Source organism: Mustela erminea, chromosome 12 (genome assembly GCF_009829155.1).
Source record: "Mustela erminea isolate mMusErm1 chromosome 12, mMusErm1.Pri, whole genome shotgun sequence".
In the NCBI taxonomy this organism is placed as follows: domain Eukaryota; kingdom Metazoa; phylum Chordata; class Mammalia; order Carnivora; family Mustelidae; genus Mustela; species Mustela erminea.
Window position 1 is genome coordinate 48,543,141 of NC_045625.1, and position 19,335 is coordinate 48,562,475.

A 19,335-nucleotide genomic window follows, 5' to 3' on the forward strand; every position below is an offset into this window, starting at 1 on the left:
TCCCAGCTGGACAGATCATGTGTTTCCTAATTGGTAATTCCTTGGGATCCCGGGAGAAGGGCTCCCGGAGTGAGTATATGCGCCCTATCAGATCTTTTGGCATAGCTTCCCTGCGGCCATAATCAGTGTTTAACACCCACCTTCTCTTTCTCCACCTTGTCTCCCAAACTCACCCAGCTCCCTCACTCTCTATCTATCTATATGTATTTTTTTTTTTTTCAACAGGAGAAAACAAGGAGCCTTAGAGCCTTGGTGTTATAACATTTCCCTTTAGAACTCTTTAATCTGACAAGACAGAAACCAGCTCGTAGGACAGGAAGATCTAAAAATGGACTGGAACATGGCAGTGAGCATATTGATACCCACCTGACTGCTGGCAGCTCTCAGATTTACCTGATGAGAAACGCATGACCTATTTAGGCAATTTCCAGTTACTCTCTTATTTAGAAAATCTAGATATGCTGTGATGGGCTATGGCCCACCCACTCGCTGCCCTGTGCCCTGAGTCGGGGTGGGTCAAATCACACAGGCTTGTGAACTGTCTGATGGGATCTCCGTTGTTGCAGATTGCCTGCTTCTCCCCCCGCCTGACATGGGCTGTTAGTACGGCAGCGCCAGTGTAACATTTGGTCTTCCTTGCACTTGCGAAGTCTCAACTGTTTAATCAGTTTAAATACTCAGCCTTCCACTTCAGTCAAGAAGCATTTTAAAGCAGCGCTTCAACGGAACACTTCATTAATGTAATTTAGTTAAGAAAAACAAGTTCCATCCGTTTTTGCTAAAAGGATGTCCCGGCGTATCCTTTTCATTTCCTATCTTGTATCTTGTCTATCTGAATATATTATAGAGCTGGAATGTGATTGCCTATTCAGAGTGAAAGAAAAACTCTCCTGATTTCTAAAGCATTTTCTGTTTCTGAAAAGAATATTATATTAGGTGTCTGTATAGCCAAAGAGAGAGCAAACACTGAAGGACGTTTCAGAAGGAGGGTATACATTCAGTAGAGTAGAATAAAGAAATAGCTCCTACCCTGGGTAAAAAGAAAATTCCATTTTGTTTTGAAAAGAGACAAATAGGGGAGGGGTGATGTTTTTGTATTGTCTTTGGTTGTTGAAAGATACTCTCTCTCTCAAAAGCGGTTACCCCAAACACATTGTCTCTTCATGTTGCTGCAGTATATTTCTGGTGAATTGTAGCAGTGGTCAAAACTGGGGACAGCCTTGCATCATTATGGAGTAGAAATACTTGGTGGGGTTCACACAGCCTGTCCTCAGTGTCACCCCGAGCTCTCAGTCATACAGGCCTGTTGCCCCTATTCTCAGCAGTTGCTTCCACTCCCACAGCCTGGGTTCACCTGTAGCAAAGAAGCAGGGGGGAAAAGAAACTAAAAGGCAGTAACCTACAAACAATCTAATTTTGCTGACCTGCCAGCTTGGGTAGCACACTGGGTGATAGTAGTGGGGTGGAGTTCGAGCAGGGAGATAACAAGAATAAATAGGGCCAGTACAATATAGGGGCTGAGCACCAACCTTGGGTCCCGTTGCCTGGGTTTGAATCCCAGAACCACCCCTTTTGCCTCTTCACCGGAGGCTAGTGACCTAGTCTAAGTCTCTTTGCTCATCTGTTGAAATAAGGGTCATTCAGTGAGAAACAGCCGCTAAAACACTTAGCACGGTTCCATACAAAGTCAGTGCCAGTGTGGGTTAGCGGTTGTGGGAGTCGAAGCAAGTTTCTGGTGCTTAGTGTTTGGATTCTTTGCTCTCTGCGCCTACGTCCGTAGATGTTTCAAGAACTACCTGTACTGATGCGTGTGACTTCTGTGTCTTTTCAGAGTTAGCTTAAGTGACGGCAGCGACAGTGAAAGCAGCTCAGCTTCTTCGCCCCTCCATCACGAACCCCCGCCACCTTTATTAAAAACCAACAACAACCAGGTAAATTGCTGGGTTTGCACTCTTCAGGACTCGCCCAACTAGGTGTGATCATTTTTACAAAGCAGACAAAGCTTTTTATCCCTTAATTTTAAACAATGTTTCTCTCACTAGAAAATCGATAGGAGTCTACCACCTTTGGAAAAGCACATAGTTGAGCTGAAAGAATTTCTATTTTCATGAGAAGTATATCCCATTAGATGGGTTAATTACATCGGTGCAGGAAGGGATGGTGACAGAAGGTGCTGCTCATATGCTCCGGATTGCTGTGTGGGTTTTTTTTTGTTTCGGTGTGGTTTTGGTTTTTTTTCTCAGCAGTTAAGTGGACTAATGTAATGAATTAGAAAGAATATAATCTTTGGAGCTAGGATAAAACCTGGTTCTTTGTTTTACTAATTGACAGTAGTGTACTGGTGGGAAATTAACTCTGAACTTTTGATTCTCAGTTTCCTCATCCATAAATGGGGATATTAATACCTGTCAATTCTTGGAACAATGTTGGATACTGTATTTGTAAAGAGCATGGGGCCATGCTCAGGCCTACTTGGCACTCAGCTGATGGGAGTAGATGTTTGTTATTGTAGGTGCATTGCCTCTGTGGGCTCATCCAGGAAAAGAGTGTCATCATTTGGACTTGTAAGGAACAGTTAATAAAATGCAGAATAAATAATGGTCATTATCATTGTTATAAGTCAAGCAAAGAGGAGGCCTTACTAATTTAATAGTCAATTCAGAATATAGTTATTTAGATAAGGTCTAGGCAGAACTTCGAAAGCAATGATGAAGAGCTTTTGTTAAACAAATGATTAAGAATGGGATATTTTAAATACTAAAATAAACTAATTTCAAGTATCATGAATATTGTAAAAGCCTCATAGTGCCTTGAGTTGATACACTCATTTACGTAAGCTATTCTTATCTCTTTGTTTAGGCAGATTCCCTGTGACCTCTAAAATAATTGCTTAATCCAAGTTACCCATGAATATTATGAACTCGAGAATGAAAGAACTGCACTTTTCTAAATTATTCTCTTTCACAGATGTCCTACAATTTTAAACAGCTTTGTCCTTGAATTTGTGATCTTTGCTTTACTGAGAAATGTGATTTTTATAGCTGAAGATTTTCTCTTTTTAAATTTTGCATAAAGCATAAGATCTCCTAAAATTTAAAATACCTCATTTATGAAGTTTATCCACAACTTAAAGCCTTCATTATGCATAGGAATAATATGAGTGTCCTCCACTGCACCGTGTTCATTCAGCTGCAGTGTCTTTGTGGCCTGCATGTGAGTGCAAGGCCAGTCGCATCGTCTGTTGTGGACTGGCTGTCCAAGGAGTTAGTGCGTTCTTACTCCTTACCCTACCTCCCCGCGTCCCGGTGTTCCCCCAGCTGCAGTGCCAGCCATGCCCTTGGTCCGGCCAGCCACACTTCAAGCACTTCCTGGGCAGGTGAAGACGAAGATGACGGTTACTACAGAGTAACCATCCTCGCCGATCAGTTGGAAAGAGCCCTGGGCTGGCTAACTAGATAACTTGAGTTTCTTTTATAAACCCGTGCTTCAGTATAAGCTGGTGAAAGGATAGAATTTGGACTTTGAATATATTTGCATATTTAATTTAAGCCCGGGGCACCCTGATTTCCGCTTCCGGTGGAGGGCGGGACGGTGTTAGAACCAGGGTCCCCCATGGGCGGCAGCAGGGCACTGTCAGGAGTTAGCGGTGTTAGGTAAGCCCTTCCTCAAGCCCCTTCAGCTTCATTCCCGGTGAAGACTGTGCTTGATAAAGAAATGCTGCTCTATGAAGCCCCCATCTTGCCTTTCAAACCACCCTCGCCACTTCCTGGTTGGGCAGCCTTCAGCTGACTTGGCTCAAGTCTTGGTTTCATGGAGAGGTTTTGGGTTGTCAGATTTTTTTTTTTTTTTTAAACCTGTCTAGCAAAACGAGACTAAAAAATGAATAGTATCATCTATCTGGTGAGGGTAAAAATTACTTTCTCCAATTAGATAGCATACCACTGGTTCCTTGGCATATGTTTATTCGACAAATGTAACTTCACACATGTGAATCATCAATCTGTCAGGAATACTCAGTTATATGTCACTTCCTTCATGCACCTATAAGCATAATAAGAAAGTCCATATGCTTTCACTTTTAGCTAGTCTAGGCGAGGAAATACGTGTAGTACCGCAAGAGCACTTACCTTCTTGGGGCTGTCTTGGAACAGGGAGCAGAAGGGTTTAAAACTTGGTTGAGTATTGATTTCTTAACCCCTCCAGTCACCTGCTTTGGGTCAGGTGTGTTGCTGTCCCTTTACGTCCATGTTCTAGGACTTCTTAAAAATTAGTCTTAGTTCTCCATGCTGGTGAAGTGGAAGAGTAAGAATTAATTAAAAAATGGAAAAGTCCTCTGAATTTCATCTTGGAATGTGTTTTCCATCTTTATTTGAATGTATGTGTGATAATTTGAAATTTCACATCAAATAAAATAAATGAAAACAGACTTCATGTTTCACAGGCTTCTAAGAGTATGAGTTTCCTTGGTTGCTCTCTGTCTGCAAGTTGATAATGATCTCTCAAATTTCTGCAAATTACGAGACAAAGCCGAGTTTCCCTTACTGGTTCTCAAATCTTCCAGGGACTAGGGAAGAGAGAAAGTGCTAATTGAGTCAAACATTTTTTAACTATTGAAAAAAAGTGAACAGACAGAGAGGCACATGTCAACAAAGCAAGTAATTAACCTGAGCATTGTTAGGAGCTACTCACGATCATTAACATGAAAGACCTATCAGTAGAGAATCCATCTGCTGAATAATTGAGTTGTCAGTCCTCACAAAGGGATACAGAAAAAAATAATAATCTTGGAAGTTTGATTCTCAAGCTATATCCTCAGATTAAGGATTGAAGTGCAGCTAATCTTAGATCTGTTTTAGGGGACTGTCATGTGTGTAAATGGTGCATCTTAGGCTGGGTGGCTGTCTTCCTTCAGTAAAGCTTAATAAGAGAATATTAGTGAGTACAGTGCCATTTTAATCAAAGGGGGTGTGTGTGTATTATTAGACTCCAAACCTCCCGTACACGAGTTTCAAACAAAATCAAAATTCCAGATCCTTTCTGGCTGAAAGTATAGAGAAGGGGGTGGGGAGGAAGGGGCCCTTGAGGGAAGGAAGTGATCCACTGGACCCAAGTTAATATTCAGAATATCATAAATTACTTCTCAGCCTGCAAGGCATGTTGGATGAAATTAAAGAGTCGATCCAGTTAAACTGGTTTGAAATAAGCCCGGGGAAGAAAAGGTGCTGTACTTTTGTATTCTGGAGTCGTTTCCTTAAAGATAAGAAATGATCATAAATAAAACAATTGTCTTCAGCATGGCTCAGCTCTCTCAGAATGAGGTTTTGACAAAGCTGTTTATTTTGGAGCAGGGAGAGATCAAAGAAGGAAGATTAACTGAGCCCTCTCTGGGCAGCCACTCAGTAACTTGAGGCGGATCACTGACACCCGGAGCTTTTGTTCCTGCCACTGCAGCTTCAGAAGAAAGAAACGAGGATTTCAATGTAGTTTGGCCTTCTGTGCTGTAGCACTTACGGAATGTGTAGGGTGGGACTTAAGTGCCCGAATGTTCTATTTTCTGCTCTGGAGAGAAGGTGGTAGAACTCTCTAAACCTAGTTAGCAGAGTTGCCGTACAAATATAGAGCCCTTAGTGACTTTGACCCCCCAGAGTCCAGTGAAGCGGGGGCAGGCAGAGTGGGCTATGATGGCAACACAATTCAGTTTTCTTCTGCACAAGGCAAGCACGCAGGCGCTGTTTTTCTCTCTGGCCTGGAATCTTGGCCGGCTGTCCCTGCGTTGCCCAGCCGCGTGTCTGAATTGGCGAGGAGTGCCATCTACTGACCTACTTACTCCTAGGTCTCCAAGCTCAGAGTTTCCCCTTGAGGTCTCATTTCCAACAACAATAGAGAAGGAAATTCTGAATGTAGTGGAGTGTTGGGTTTCCTTACAGTGCAGCACATTAAAAAAGATTACCTTGCCCCCGCGATTAAGTAATTTCCTTGTGTTGCCCAAAGCATTGTATTTTAAGTGACTGAGCCTGGTCAGGTTGGTCATCTGGTTATCTTGATGTTAAAAATGAAAAAATAGTGGCGATTCTCAGGAAAGACTCTGTTGAAGCTCACTTCTTACCCATGCATTATTCTAAATTCAAAGGAAAATATACCCTTTTAGAAGTATTTGGTCTTTCCCAGAGTGTCACGGTCCTATATCCCCAAAAGGTAAAGGGTTTGTTGGTAGTAGAACATTTACAGCCAAATCTCGTTCATTGTGTTTCTCTTATTTATTTCATCTCACCTTTTTTGAGGTCCAAAAATGTTAAGTAATAGGACCAGGACCTGAACTTAGGTTTCTGACCCTAATCAGGGCTCTTTCCACTATATACTAAAAGTGGGCTCATTTGAAAAGTCCTTTTTGTGTTAGGAAATATGGTAGACTTTTGAACAGAACTGTGTGTGTGTGTGTGTGTGTGTGTGTGTGTGTGAGAGAGAGAGAGAGAGAGAGCAGCGAATAGATAAAGAACAGTAGGGATATGAGACTTCTTAAATACATCCTTTATTTGGTATTTTCCTCCTTAATATTAGCTTCCGATTATAACTCACTTGCTAATGAGGTTATCATGAAAAAGACAAAGTACTTTGCTTTTTATGTTTATATACATTTGTAAACAATCATCAATAAATTTAGTGGATCTCAGCGGTTTTAAACAAGGCCTGTTTAAAAATATTTCCCTTATAATCCTTAATGTTGAGGACTCTAATAAACTAACTGTATTTATTAAATAATAATTTGTTTCGCCTTCTAATTCATTAAAACCCTAGCTCCCCATGGAAGCTTCTAAACAGCACGCAGGACTGCCATTCATACCCTAAACTGTAATCGGGTCAGATGGAAGGGCAGACACTTGGTATTTTATCATGAGTAAACACATCGTTTCTTGAACTGCAGAAAATAGTTCTGCCCTCTCTATTTCTTGTGTGGGAGGATCCCACGTTGGGAGCGACCCATGTAACCGATGGCCATCTTCATTTCCAAAGCTGCATCCATTTAGTGGGTAGGAGTAATTTTAAGAATCTGAAAGTCAGGTACTAAAAAGGGCATTTGAGTGTTTGTTTTATCATCCCCAGCATGCTGAGCACCGGTAGTCATGCTGAAACAGCAGAATGAGTACGAAAAAAATCCTTGCCAGAGGGGACTAGAATCCAGTATAACTCAGCTGCTGTGCATATGTGTGAAAGTGTTGTCACAAAAAAACCTTGGAAGCTTAGATCAATTTCCTTATCATCAACTTTTTTTCCTTTTTTTAAAGTCTGTTGCCCTGACTCAGCATTTCAGATAGAAGTCCTTTATTTTCCAAGAAAGAGTGAGATTAGAAGAGAAGAAAAAAATGTAGAGAGGAGAAGTGCTCTTTGGAAAGTGATATTACTGTGTGACATTTCATGCCTCTGTGCCTTTGTTTGCGGGGTGGGGGGCTTGCTACGAAGTGCCTAAATCAAATTTACCTGTGTTCTCTTCGATCCCTAGATTCTTGAAGTGAAAAGTCCAATAAAGCAAAGCAAATCAGATAAGCAAATAAAGAATGGTGAATGTGACAAGGTAGGTTTCCAGGATGTTCCTGGGTGTGCAGTAGCACTGACCAGCTTCCCTTGGTGTATTCCTTGACTAGTCCTTGCCGGCTCCCCTTCCATGTCTTCATTGGAAGTGTCCCACACCCCCAAATGATGGGCACTTCTTCTTGGTGCTTTGGTGTTTGTTTGTTTTCCACATCTCGCTTATATCTTCAGTGTGATACTGGGTCCTCATGCTACTGTTTTCCATGATGCCCTGCATTGCCAAGGGGTTTTGGGCGCATTGAACTGGGAGGTAAGAACACCACGGTAGAGGATTGAGGAATTGCAGCCATAAGTGAGCGGGACACCTGATCCTCGTTTAGTGTGCTTTCCAAGTGTTCATCGTGCATTTAAGATATGACTTCAAGACATGTCGGGGGTTAGTCTCCCGTTGTGGGCAGGGTCATAACATGCTTTGCAGGATCAAGGCAGGCCTGACTAAAGCTTCACAAACCTTTCTTTCCTTTGCCTTCATGGCCAACAGCGCTAGGAAAGCCCATGCAGTTACTTTAAAAGATTCCGGAATCTGAGCATATGGGAAGAGAGGTGTGCTTCGGCCCCTTCAGGGGAGCTTTTGACAAACCAGATGCTAATTTGGATAATCATCTCTGTTTTTCATAAGATACTCTCTTCTGTCACTTGGTGTTTACTGGCGATGTTGTTAGGTATGACTGGGAAACCTCCTTTATTTATTTATTTATTTTTAAAGAATTTGTCCTTGGTTACGTGCATTTATACTTCCATGTTCAAATTTAGACTGTTCTCTTAGTTTTAAATCTTCTGAGATGGAAGTATTAAAAAAAAAAAAAAAGCCTGTGCTAATATGTTTAAGCTCAGAATTTACCATTGAGTACCCTCTCTCCCTGGTGTTACTGGAAAAGGGTGGGTCTGCTCCCTTGAATTTGCCCTTCAGGGGCACCTGGGTGGCTCAGTGGGTTAAGCCGCTGCCTTCGGCTCAGGTCATGATCTCAGGGTCCTGGGATCGAGTCCTGCATCGGGCTCTCTGCTCAGCAGGGAGCCTGCTTCCCTCTCACTCTCTCTGCCTGCCTCTCTGCCTACTTGTGATCTCTGTCAAATAAATAAAAAAAAATCTTAAAAAAAAAAAAAAAAAAAAGAATTTGCCCTTCATAAAAAAAGCTGGCTTTGTAGGGATAACAGTTGGTCCAGAGAGACTCTGTCTGTGGGAGCCTTGGGTACCGAGTCCACACAGCGTAGGCAAGGGAGGTAGAATGGGGAACCTCCAGAAGCTGCTTGTCTGTTCCTGTCTCTCTGTTGTGTTATTTTGGGATTGCTTCCTAAAGTGCTTGTTCTTTTGGTGACTACCCTTACAGGCCTACCTAGACGAACTGGTCGAGCTTCACAGAAGGTTAATGACGCTGAGGGAGAGACACATTCTGCAGCAGGTGAGAAATGCTTTTTAGCACAGGCCTTTCTAGATGCTGCGAGGCCTGCTGCATCCTGGGGTGGCATCCTAGCCCCTGGAGGTCACACCAGCCCAGTGCTGTTAGCACTGGGCTGGTGCCACCTACAGAAGTATTTCAGGGAGCAGGGAATGTTCCTTGCTGAGGCTACCCGGAAGTCAGCTCTGGAGCTTGGCACAGAGGATCTCCCTGCTGCTGTTGCAGGTGGGGGGAAACCGGGCACTTGTGGAGGTGATGAGGCCAGAATGCAGGGGTTTCTCCTCTGGCCCACCCTGGCCTGTGGGCTGAGTGAGAGGCAGAATGGGAACACAAAGCCTCAGGGGCCAGGCTTCTAGTTTCATGAGAAAACAGTGATAAGAATTTCAGTCAAGTGTTGTAAACATTCGTGATTCAATGGAGTAACCTTTTGCCAGTGCTCTTTTAAGGGAAAGAAATATTTTCCTCATTTCTCTTATCTTGTACAACATACATCTATTATTATGAACTCAACTGTGAAATGCTTGTGGAGTGGGGAAACTTCTATTAGTACAATTCGATGTTTTGCGAAGATAAGGGTGCTTTTTAATTTTACTGTAGTTATAGTACACGTGTCTGCTGCATTAACAGTGGCTACTGATAAATACCTTTTCTTTAACACCCAAAGAGGAGGTTGCATTCTAAATTCCAGGGTGGGTTTGTAGATTAGTTCACTGTTGGAATTTAGTTTTATTACTACTTTCAAATGACTTGAAGTAGTACTTAATCTACCCCAGCTGTGTGTGGGTTATTTTTTTTTTTTAATGTTTAATGGCTGATGGTCACATTTATATTCTGTGTACATTTTTTGCTGAAATCTATAAATATGCACTCTCAAACCTGCCAAGTTCCCTGATTTTTCTGATAAGTTTTGTGGGGTTTTTTTTTTAACCCTTCTAGAGTTTCAGATTTGAATGAAACTATTACAGACCTATGATTCTTAAGTGGGAGGAGTTGCATTTCTTGCATTTCCGTTTATAAGGGAGTATGAGCAGGGGAGCAGGGTTGGAGTGGTTTACCTCAGCATTATTCTAGTCCTCTGCTCGTATCTTTCCTCAGTGTTCTTTTGTAGAACTGAAAGTTGTTCAGGCTGCCATTTACCAATTACGTGGGGTTAATTGACTGAACGGTGATGGTAAATCTATTAGCTGATATTCCCATCCCTTTCTATCCCTTTTTAAGCACCAGCTCTGAACCACTGTGGAGTAATTGTCCAATAAAGCTATTTAATGCACAAGCCGGGCCCAAACAGTGAGTCTCGCAGGAGAGTGAGACAGATGTCTGGGCAGGGCTGGGACACCTTCACAAAGCAAGCCCAGCGCATGCGTGGAGGAAGCAGGCCTTCGGTGGGGCCTTGCCTTGGGGTGCCATTGGTATTCCTGATTTCCCATTGTCCTTTAATTTGACCTTTGAAAGAATCGTGAGGGAAGGTGGCTTACTCGAGAATACTAGCCAAGTGGATTACTTTAGTGTCCTAGAGGGAGAGAGTGATGGCTCTGAATTTTTAGCCTGGCATCAAGGCACTCCAGGACACACAGCGTTTCGGCCTAATTGCATTCCCAGGCCGGTTGAAAGCTCTCAGTCTTTGGCCTTTTGCCTTGTAATGCAGCTGAGGCTTGTGATTATGATACCATGATGCATGCCCTGTCACGGTTTACTGCTTAATTAATTCCTATTGTAAAACATAGCACTGTTGAGGACTAATGTTATTCTCCACCTCAAGAGCTGCCCATCTCGTGGAATGCATCCCGCAAAGTCCACGTATTCTCCGCCACGTGGACCTGAGCCCCTGCGACGAAGTTTCTGGGGAGGCCAGGATCACATCTGAGATCTTATAGTATTAAACCCATCCCATCAAAAACTCGGGTCTGACAATTTTATTTGGCTCACAAAAAGTGCTTAATGCTTTTGTTTTACTCTGGGGATGAGTCGTGTTGGCACCCAGCATCTAGCTTAATGAGCAGAAAGTCCTGGATCAGGAGAGCCTGTGTTCTTAAGCCACCTTCCCTTAAGGTAAAAATAGAGTATAGGGGATACAGTCAAACCCCGAGATCGGAGTACCTAGGATGACTAATAATTTGATTTTTCGTCAAACCATGCATTCCACAATTGTTTGGAAAGGAAGATGGAGCCCTTCTAACCTCCCCCAGCGATTGAGCTCTGAGTCTGAGTTTGGCCTCTTAGGGTGCAGCAAAAACCCTGAGGAGAACCGGGGCTTCCTTAGAAGACACGCTAACAACTTAGATAACAGCTTCTCTACTTTTATTTTTTTTTTAATTTTTTAATTAACATATACTGTATTATTAGCCCCAAGGGTACAGGTCTGTGAATCGCCAGGTTTACACACTTCACAGCACTCACCACAGCACATACCCTCCCCAGTGTCCATAACCCCACCCCCCTCTCCCTACCACCCCCTGCCCCAGCAACCCTCAGTTTGTTTCGTGAGATTAAGAGTCTCGTACGGGTTGCCTCCCTCCCAATCCCATCTTGTTTCATTTATTCCTTTCCTACCCCCAAAACCCCCCATGTTGTCTCTCAAATTCCACATATCAGGAAGATCATATGATAATTGTCTTTCTCCGATTGACTTATTTCACTAAGCATAATACCCTCTAGTTCCATCCATGTCATCGCAAATGGCAAGATTCATTTCTTTTGATGGCTGCATAGTATTCCATTGTGTATATATACCACATCTTCTTTATCCATTCATCTGTTGATGGACATACAGGTTCTTTCCATAGTTTGGCTGCTTCTCTACTTTTAAAATCGTCTTCAGGGAGATGGAAAATGCCGGGTCGGGGGTGGTGTTAGAGTAGTCCTTCTCACATCATGGAGGGTGACGTGGGCTGACCACGGCAAGGTGGAGCCAAGCCCCACCCCATCAGCAGTGCAAGGCCATTCCTGTGGCCAGGCAGAGAGGCATCCTTAGGGGACCCGTGGGGTGTTTCTAGGCTTTAGGGCTTGTGTCATTGGAATAAGGCATATGAATGCTGTTTCTGATGTTCTCTCAGAATGCGCATTTATTTTTTTTATGAAGTCTCTACTTAATTGGGGACATGGGTACATGCTCTAGTAATTTGAGTCGTTAATGTCGTTCCCTTTGGCAAACCATCCCGAATGCCCCGACTGCTGCCACTACTGTTAACTGCTACTTTAAGGCTGCCTCTGCATCTACCTTGATGTATTCTTACAAGCTCTTCAAAAATGTGGGGCTCATTTAGTGAGTTTGATTGGATCCCCTTCATTTCTTTGTTTGTGGCTGGGGGTGGGTGCCACCTGTGGAGGAGGGAGGAGGCCTGTCATCAGAGCACTGGAAACCTACTGGGCAGTCCCATGCACTTGAGACACCCTGTTTCCCAGAGGGCAGGTGGGTTTATTTGCTTTAAAATCAAGTGGCTTTCTCTACAAGGTATTTTTATTGCTCTGCTTTCTCCATATTGTTAAGTAATTAGTAGCTATAGTGAGTCACAGAAAACTATCTTCTTAAAGGACTGAGTTACCATTTCAAGGGGAGAACCTGGGACTATCCTTTACCCGCTCCCATGCATTGTGATACTACTCCTCTCCTTCCTCTCCTGCCCTCCCTGCTCTCTTCCCTTACCCCTGCAACTTTCATGATAACTATTTTTTTTTTTTTAATTCAAGTAGGCCTTTTCTGAGTTTTAGCTCCTGGCATTTTCCCTGCTTCATTTGTTTTAGTGCTAACGGAATGGCTAACAGTCAGTGAGGGGAGGCGGAGGACGCGCTGGGTCTGGTAGTCTTGTGCTGTACATTTACCTCCCAGATCATTAAGGATACGTTTATATTTATATGGTAATCATAATCATGTTGCCCTGATCTGTGTAGCAATTCAGTTTATAAAGAAGCTTTATTTATCCTATTACCTTATTTGATCCTCTGTACAACCCCATGTAATAGAACAGGAGTTGTTCTATCAATCAATCAATCAAGCCACTTGATTTTAAAGCAAATAAACCCACCTGCCCTCTAGGAAACAGGGTGTCTCAAGTGCATGGGACTGCCCAGTAGGTTTCCAGTGCTCTGATGACAGGCCTCCCTCCTCCACAGGTGGCACCCACCCCCAGCCACAAACAAACAAAGACCTATTTGGTAGGTCAAGAAGAAATGGCTCAGGTTATTGTGTTCCATGCGGTGCCTTTCAGATAGTGAGCCGAGTCAGAACTGATACACGAAATTTGGGACTCGGTTCTGGACACCTGGGCACTTCCCTCCCGGCCAGCTCACTGGGGAGAGAGGTCACACTCTGGGATCATTGTTATTTGCCTTCACTGGGTACACTGAAAGCCTAGCTCTTTTTGTCCTGAAAATGACACATTTTCACTCACCGTATAGTATTTCTTTACGGTATCCCAGAAAAACATAATTTATTCTGGAAACTGCTGTTAGTATGTCTTTAGCATCAGTTGAATTATTTGATAGCCTTGGGAAAAGTTTTCTTGTGGGGGTTACTTATCCAGAGCTCGGTAACTGGTAACTAATAAAACAAACGAGTGTCCATTTTAGATCTCTTAGTGTTAATGAGCTGTTGCTTGATAAGTTCTTATGTGAATGTAGTACTTTAACCATAATGCAGCACACCCTTTCTGGTCATCTCTTGACTCATGAGCTAGAGTTAGAAGCTTGGATGCAGTGGTTTAAAGTAAGAGGTCACGAGGATGCAGGCTCCTGATCTGCCATCTCTCTCCCATCTTGCATTCATCCTCTTGAGGGGGAAGATGGCTTCCATCTTTATTCCAGATGGCAAGGGGGGACAGAGGCCAGAAGACACATACTCAGGGTTTATAACCTTTTCAAAAACAGTCCTGAAATCCCAGTGACTTCTGACAAATAGATTGTAGGTAGCAGTATCTGCCAAATGCTGTGAGTGGGTCTGGGGAGGCAGGCATTTCAGTTGGGCTTATGGCTACTTCCTGAAAAAATCAAGCTTCTATTAGTAAAAAGAAAACAAACCAAAAAAAGGTGAGGGAGGAAGGATAAAAGGATAGTAGGTAGGCATTTTGCTATATCGGTCAGTATTTCACAGTGAGAGTAACTTGTTTTATTATGAACCCATAGTTAATCTGTAAAAAAAAGAGTTCCAGACATTGAATAAGGTAATAATAGCTCAGTCTGGAGCTGGATGGTTACTTGGGTTGGGGTTCAGTATGTCTTTTATTCTTCTGGGGAAGTCAGGTATGTCAGGAATGGGGAGCACAGTTGCTGTTGAGAGCCATTGACCCATAGGGAATAGTTCACAAATTTACCATTTTTTAAAGAAAACTAATAGAGGTTCAAAGGTTTCCTTTCTGCTGTTTTCCACCTGAAATTGGGTAATCTGAAACTCCACTGAATAATAGGCCAAATAATTAAAATTGTTCTTTTTTAAGGTGAACTAAAGAGAATGAGAAGTGATAAGAGGGGCATAACAGACAACTAACAAATGAATGGAGCTTGCCCATTTTCTCTCTGCAAATTTTTTTTCTTTCATCCTGATCCTTTTTTTTTTTCTCTCTCCCACAAAGCTTGGTAAAATTACCCCCTCCATCCCAATTTACCCACAACATACATACCTCGAGTCCATGCTACCTCAGCATAGCGTCCATTTCTGATAAAATTATGAGTAAAATTAGAATAAAAACAACACATGACATGATGGAGGATTCAGACCAGTGACCGACATCGTTCTTAACATTGAACCTGAAGAAGTACCCTCTCAAAAGGCAAGACCATAGCAGTACCTCTGCCACCACTTTTGTGTCTGAAAGTTGGAGCCCATACAGTAAGAAATGGGGCAGGACTATTCCACATGAGGAGAGAAAGGGTTTTTCTTATTATAGATAATACTTGTTACCCCCAAATATCCAAGGGAATAAACGGAACATGATTGTAAGTAATAAAGAGAGGTTTTTATTCATTTTATTGAGGTAAAATAAAGGTATGGCAAGCTGAATTTTAACAGTGAACACATCTTTTGTAACCAGCACCCAAATCAAGCAGTGAAACAGTTCCGGCCCCTTCCAGTTACTACCCATGGTCTTCAGGGGGTGGGATTATAGATGGCTTCTCTTTTTCCCTTTGTGGGTTTTATGCTTTCTGAGTTTTCAGTAACATAGTCAGAAAGAAAAAAGGATCATTATTACGTGTGTGTGTGTGTGTGTGTGTGTGTGTGTGTGTTTGTACTTCATTTTATAAGGAATGCTGCTATCTCTAGGATGGAATTTCCTTATGTTTAATAAGCAAAGTCGCTACCCATTGAGTATTTTTTAAAAGGGTTTTGAAATTGTATCTCCCCCTAACCACCCTGACAGTAAAATAATCTATTGATGGCTTGAAAGGAGGAATCAGTTTAAAGGCTGTGAATGAGGAGAACAGGAAATCTCTTTGATTAAGAATTTCAAAGGGTTAATAGTCCTTTGGCTTACCAGATTGGCTAAAGGATGGTTCCATGCCATCCGTAGCATAGGATCCTCTTACTAGAAAGGAGAATATTAGTCTCTTGGTTCCATATCTGATACCATCCACCTCTCTCTCTGCCTTGTGATGTCCATTGCTCATTGCCCAATCTTTCTCTTCTCTACTTCCTTAGATCGTGAACCTTATAGAAGAAACTGGACACTTTCATATCACAAACACGACATTTGATTTTGACCTTTGCTCGTTGGACAAAACCACAGTCCGTAAACTACAGAGTTACCTGGAAACATCTGGAACTTCCTGAGGATACAACAACTGGATGCATCAAAAACTATTGTTGGTTTTTTTTTTGGTTGTGATTTTTTTTTTGTTTGTTTATATGAAAACACTCAGAATGATGCAACCAAAAGGGAAAAAAATAAAAATCAAACAACCTTCAGCTTTATTTTTCTTTAAAGCCAGTCATCATCTCTTGATAAAGGAGAGGTTAAGCAAACCAGCCTCAGCGGACCACTCTTCTCTCCAAGGAAATCCCCGGGAAGAGTTAGCCTGGATAGCCTTGAAAACAAACAAATCAAACACAACACAAGAAAACTTTCAAGAATGTGTATGGTATCCTTGTCTCTCTCTCTGTGGTGGTTCATTCCACAGGACGAATGCATATTCAACACACTGCCTTATTACATAACTGATCTATTTATTATCGCATACAGATATTCTAAAGTCGTTGAGGGAATGACACCACAAGACATTATAAGTACTTGGTCCCACGGATGCTCTTTCAGTGCAGCGCCCTTGCCATCCCAAGCCCAGTGACCTTACTCGTATACCGTGCCACTCTCCGCCAACTTTTCCAAGTCCTTTTACTCGTTGCAGTCTGTATTTGCCACCTTTTGTTTTTCCAGTTCCAGGACACAAATAATCAACTGGGGGGACCAAATTGCCACCCTGATTTTCTTCTTTGTGGTCTTTCTCCTGAAAGTTGGGGCCCAGCTCTTGGCTGTATCCATATAATGATCTTGGACCATGGTAGGAAATGCACCAAATAGGATCATATGAGTTGTTGTCTAGCCTTAGTCAATAAACCTGTAGGACTTTTAAACAAGTGTACCTGTAAACGTCCTGCATCCAGCATTGTTGAGCTGTCAATCAACATCCTTGTGTCTGTTTTACTGTTTCTAATACTAGAGAAAGACGGAAGTAAAGGCATTCCACAGGATCATCGTTTAAAAAAAAAAAAAAAGAATTCTGGTTCTGTTTTCTAAAGAAATGTTGTAGAAATTATTAATTTGGATCTATTTATTAGTAAGAGTTTCAGCTTTCTTCAGCTGCCAGTGTGTTGTCCATCTTTACCATAAAACCTGGAATAAGAGATTTTTGTTCACGTATGATCCTCGTAGACTCTTTTATATTTGGAAAATTAAAATCTTTCTTTGGGGGAAAATCCTTGGTTATTCTGCCATAACAGATCATGTATTAACTTGTAGATTCAGTGGTTCGAGCCTGTTTAGTCACTTGCTTATGTTTCCAGAAGGATTTCTTATATTGGTGAAAATAAAGATGGTTTGGGTGGGGGGGGTTATTTTTGTTCTTGATGTACCCTGTTTTAAAACTAGAAATCTGTCCTGTGGCATGCAAAAGAAAGCGAATTATTTTTAAAAGAAAAAAAAAAAACCCAAAGTTCTTTTGGTGTCTTTATTCCATCCTCTCCGTAAGTGGAGATATGCCAAGTGAGAACAGCTCATCTTCCAAGTTTTTGCTAGGAACTCAACCGAAAAGAAGGAAAATGAAGAAATACTTCTGGATCCAAAGGTTCATTCACTGGATCAGCCTTAAGAAAGCCTCAATGTGTGCGAATAGACCAGTCTCTAGGCTCTCCCTTGTTTATTCCCGTGCCAGATGCTGTCTTTTCATACAGAGATTAACTAGTGTCTGTACAGAAAATGGTCTTTCCAGACCCATTCTTTTGGGCAGTAATGTAAATGCAGATTGATAATGAAGTTATTTTCTGCATTTTAAAAAGGGGATTTTTTTTTTTTACATTGTTTCTTTCTATCCAAAGACACTATTTTTTTCCTTTAAAAAAAAATTATAATACAGCCATGCTCCTTGTAAATTACTTGTGAAGCGTCCTCCCCAAGGACAAGTGTACTTTTTTGGTAATGTTACGATTCTTGATGGCTGGCATGAACAGTCCTTGAAGCATTTGTTGTGTGTCCCCTGCTCAATGTTTAACTCCAGAGAAACTTTTGGAGTCATTTTGGATATTAGGTGACTGAAGTGTGTGGTTTTAGGTGTGGTTTTAGTTGTGTTTGGTTTCATTTTTAACTTGCGGATGAACGGGGAGGGCGATGCTTACATGAATTGTTTGCAAAATTTAATAATCTTTAAACATTTCTAACTGCTAATCCACATATGCTCATTAAGCCAGAAATGGATGTGGTTTAACTAAAATATCTGTGTAGTGTATCTAGAAATGTATATATGTAGTTTGGGCCATTTTTATTTTTGTAACTAAGTTGTGTGGTAAAATGATCTGACAGTGTGAAGATTTTTCTCCTTCCTCTGACCACTTACCAGGCAACTAGGCAACATAAGCAACCAAACAAAAATGGACAACAAGAAGGGAAGCTATTGCAGTGGTAAACTCTAGACCTAAAATTTAGGCAATAAAGCAGATGTCTTCAGAATATCGTCAGAATGGAAGTTTGTAAATCAGTAACAAAATTCAAGGAAACTCCCCATCCTCTAATCCTCATGGAGAGAGCAGAATGAGTTTTCCACAAAATTTCAAGAGAGTGAGGGTCACATTGTTGATTTTTTTGCAAGTTGTATTCTTACTCTTATCGAATCTTTAAACGTGGAAATAATAAATCCCCTTTCAATTGATTTCAAATAGTTACACTTCTCTTCCAGTAACCCTCTCGGTTCTGCCACATTTATAAACACCATTGAAATCTGTTAAAAATTATATTTGGCACATGTGTATCCTGATGGTGGCTTTGGCTTTTTAAGCACAAAGGGAGAATGGCAGGGTTTAATTTCTTAGATAGGTTTCAAGTAAAATCGATTGGGTGAGTGTGAATATGGTTTGAGCCAGCCAAATATGAGAAATTTTCTTTGCATTTTCCTCCTGTACTTTGAGGGAGTAAAGACCTATGTACAGAGCATTTTCCCCCCTTATAAATTGGCTGGCTTCTGGTTTGGTTCTGTATGAGGAGATGCTTCCGTGTTAGTTAACATAGAGCAATTATGTCAGGAACAAAAATGTCCACTTCTCCCTCTCCCTTTATGCAGACAAAAGGGTGTGTCTGTATGTGCTTGCATATTATGTCAGAAAGTAGGGAGAAGTGTCAAAGTAGGGAGAAGTGTAAAAACTACAGATCAGGGGACCAAAACTCTAAAAGAAATAAGTCCTAAGAGAGTGTTCTAAATATTTTTAAATTGATTAGCCAGTCTCTCTGAGAGAGACCTTGCTCTTAAATGTTTTAACTCTGCCTAGGTAACAGAATTGGATGGTCGGTGTTTTGGAAATGGTCAGCATTCGCGTTTGGTGGCTTGTGTTATGTATCGCACTTTGAAAGTGATCGGCTCTGGAATAGTTTGCTGTATGTGCATGGCATCCCACCTTTCGCGTTTTGTGTTCTCACACTGTGTACAGCACACACACGCACATGCTCCTGTTCTAAGGTTGCTTCAGACTGTGGCAGGGGAGCCTGCCAACTGGGGACTCTGCTGTAAAGACAACTCCAGCTGCAGAGAACGCGGAGTCCCTTACCCATGGTTTAGTTTACTCTTGGGCTGGAAGTCTACATCTTTGACCCCATTTGTTTCATATGATGCTTTTGATCGTGTAGGCACTGCCATCCCTGGATATTCTTTGGAAAGATGCATT

At 41.8% G+C, this 19,335-nt stretch overlaps 1 protein-coding gene across 2 annotated transcripts in view; it reads left to right on the forward strand.

The window, feature by feature from the left end:
* Window positions 1-17,114, forward strand: part of MLLT3 (MLLT3 super elongation complex subunit) — a 278,476-nt gene extending 261,362 nt beyond the window's left edge. For both annotated transcript variants that reach the window (XM_032308670.1, XM_032308671.1), the window contains exons 8-11: window positions 1,832-1,931; window positions 7,499-7,570; window positions 8,916-8,987; window positions 15,613-17,114. In XM_032308670.1, coding sequence (XP_032164561.1) covers window positions 1,832-1,931; window positions 7,499-7,570; window positions 8,916-8,987; window positions 15,613-15,744 — 376 coding nt within the window. In that variant the 3' untranslated portion in view covers window positions 15,745-17,114. The remainder of the gene's footprint in view (window positions 1-1,831; window positions 1,932-7,498; window positions 7,571-8,915; window positions 8,988-15,612) is intronic.
* The last annotated feature ends 2,221 nt before the right edge of the window (window positions 17,115-19,335 follow it).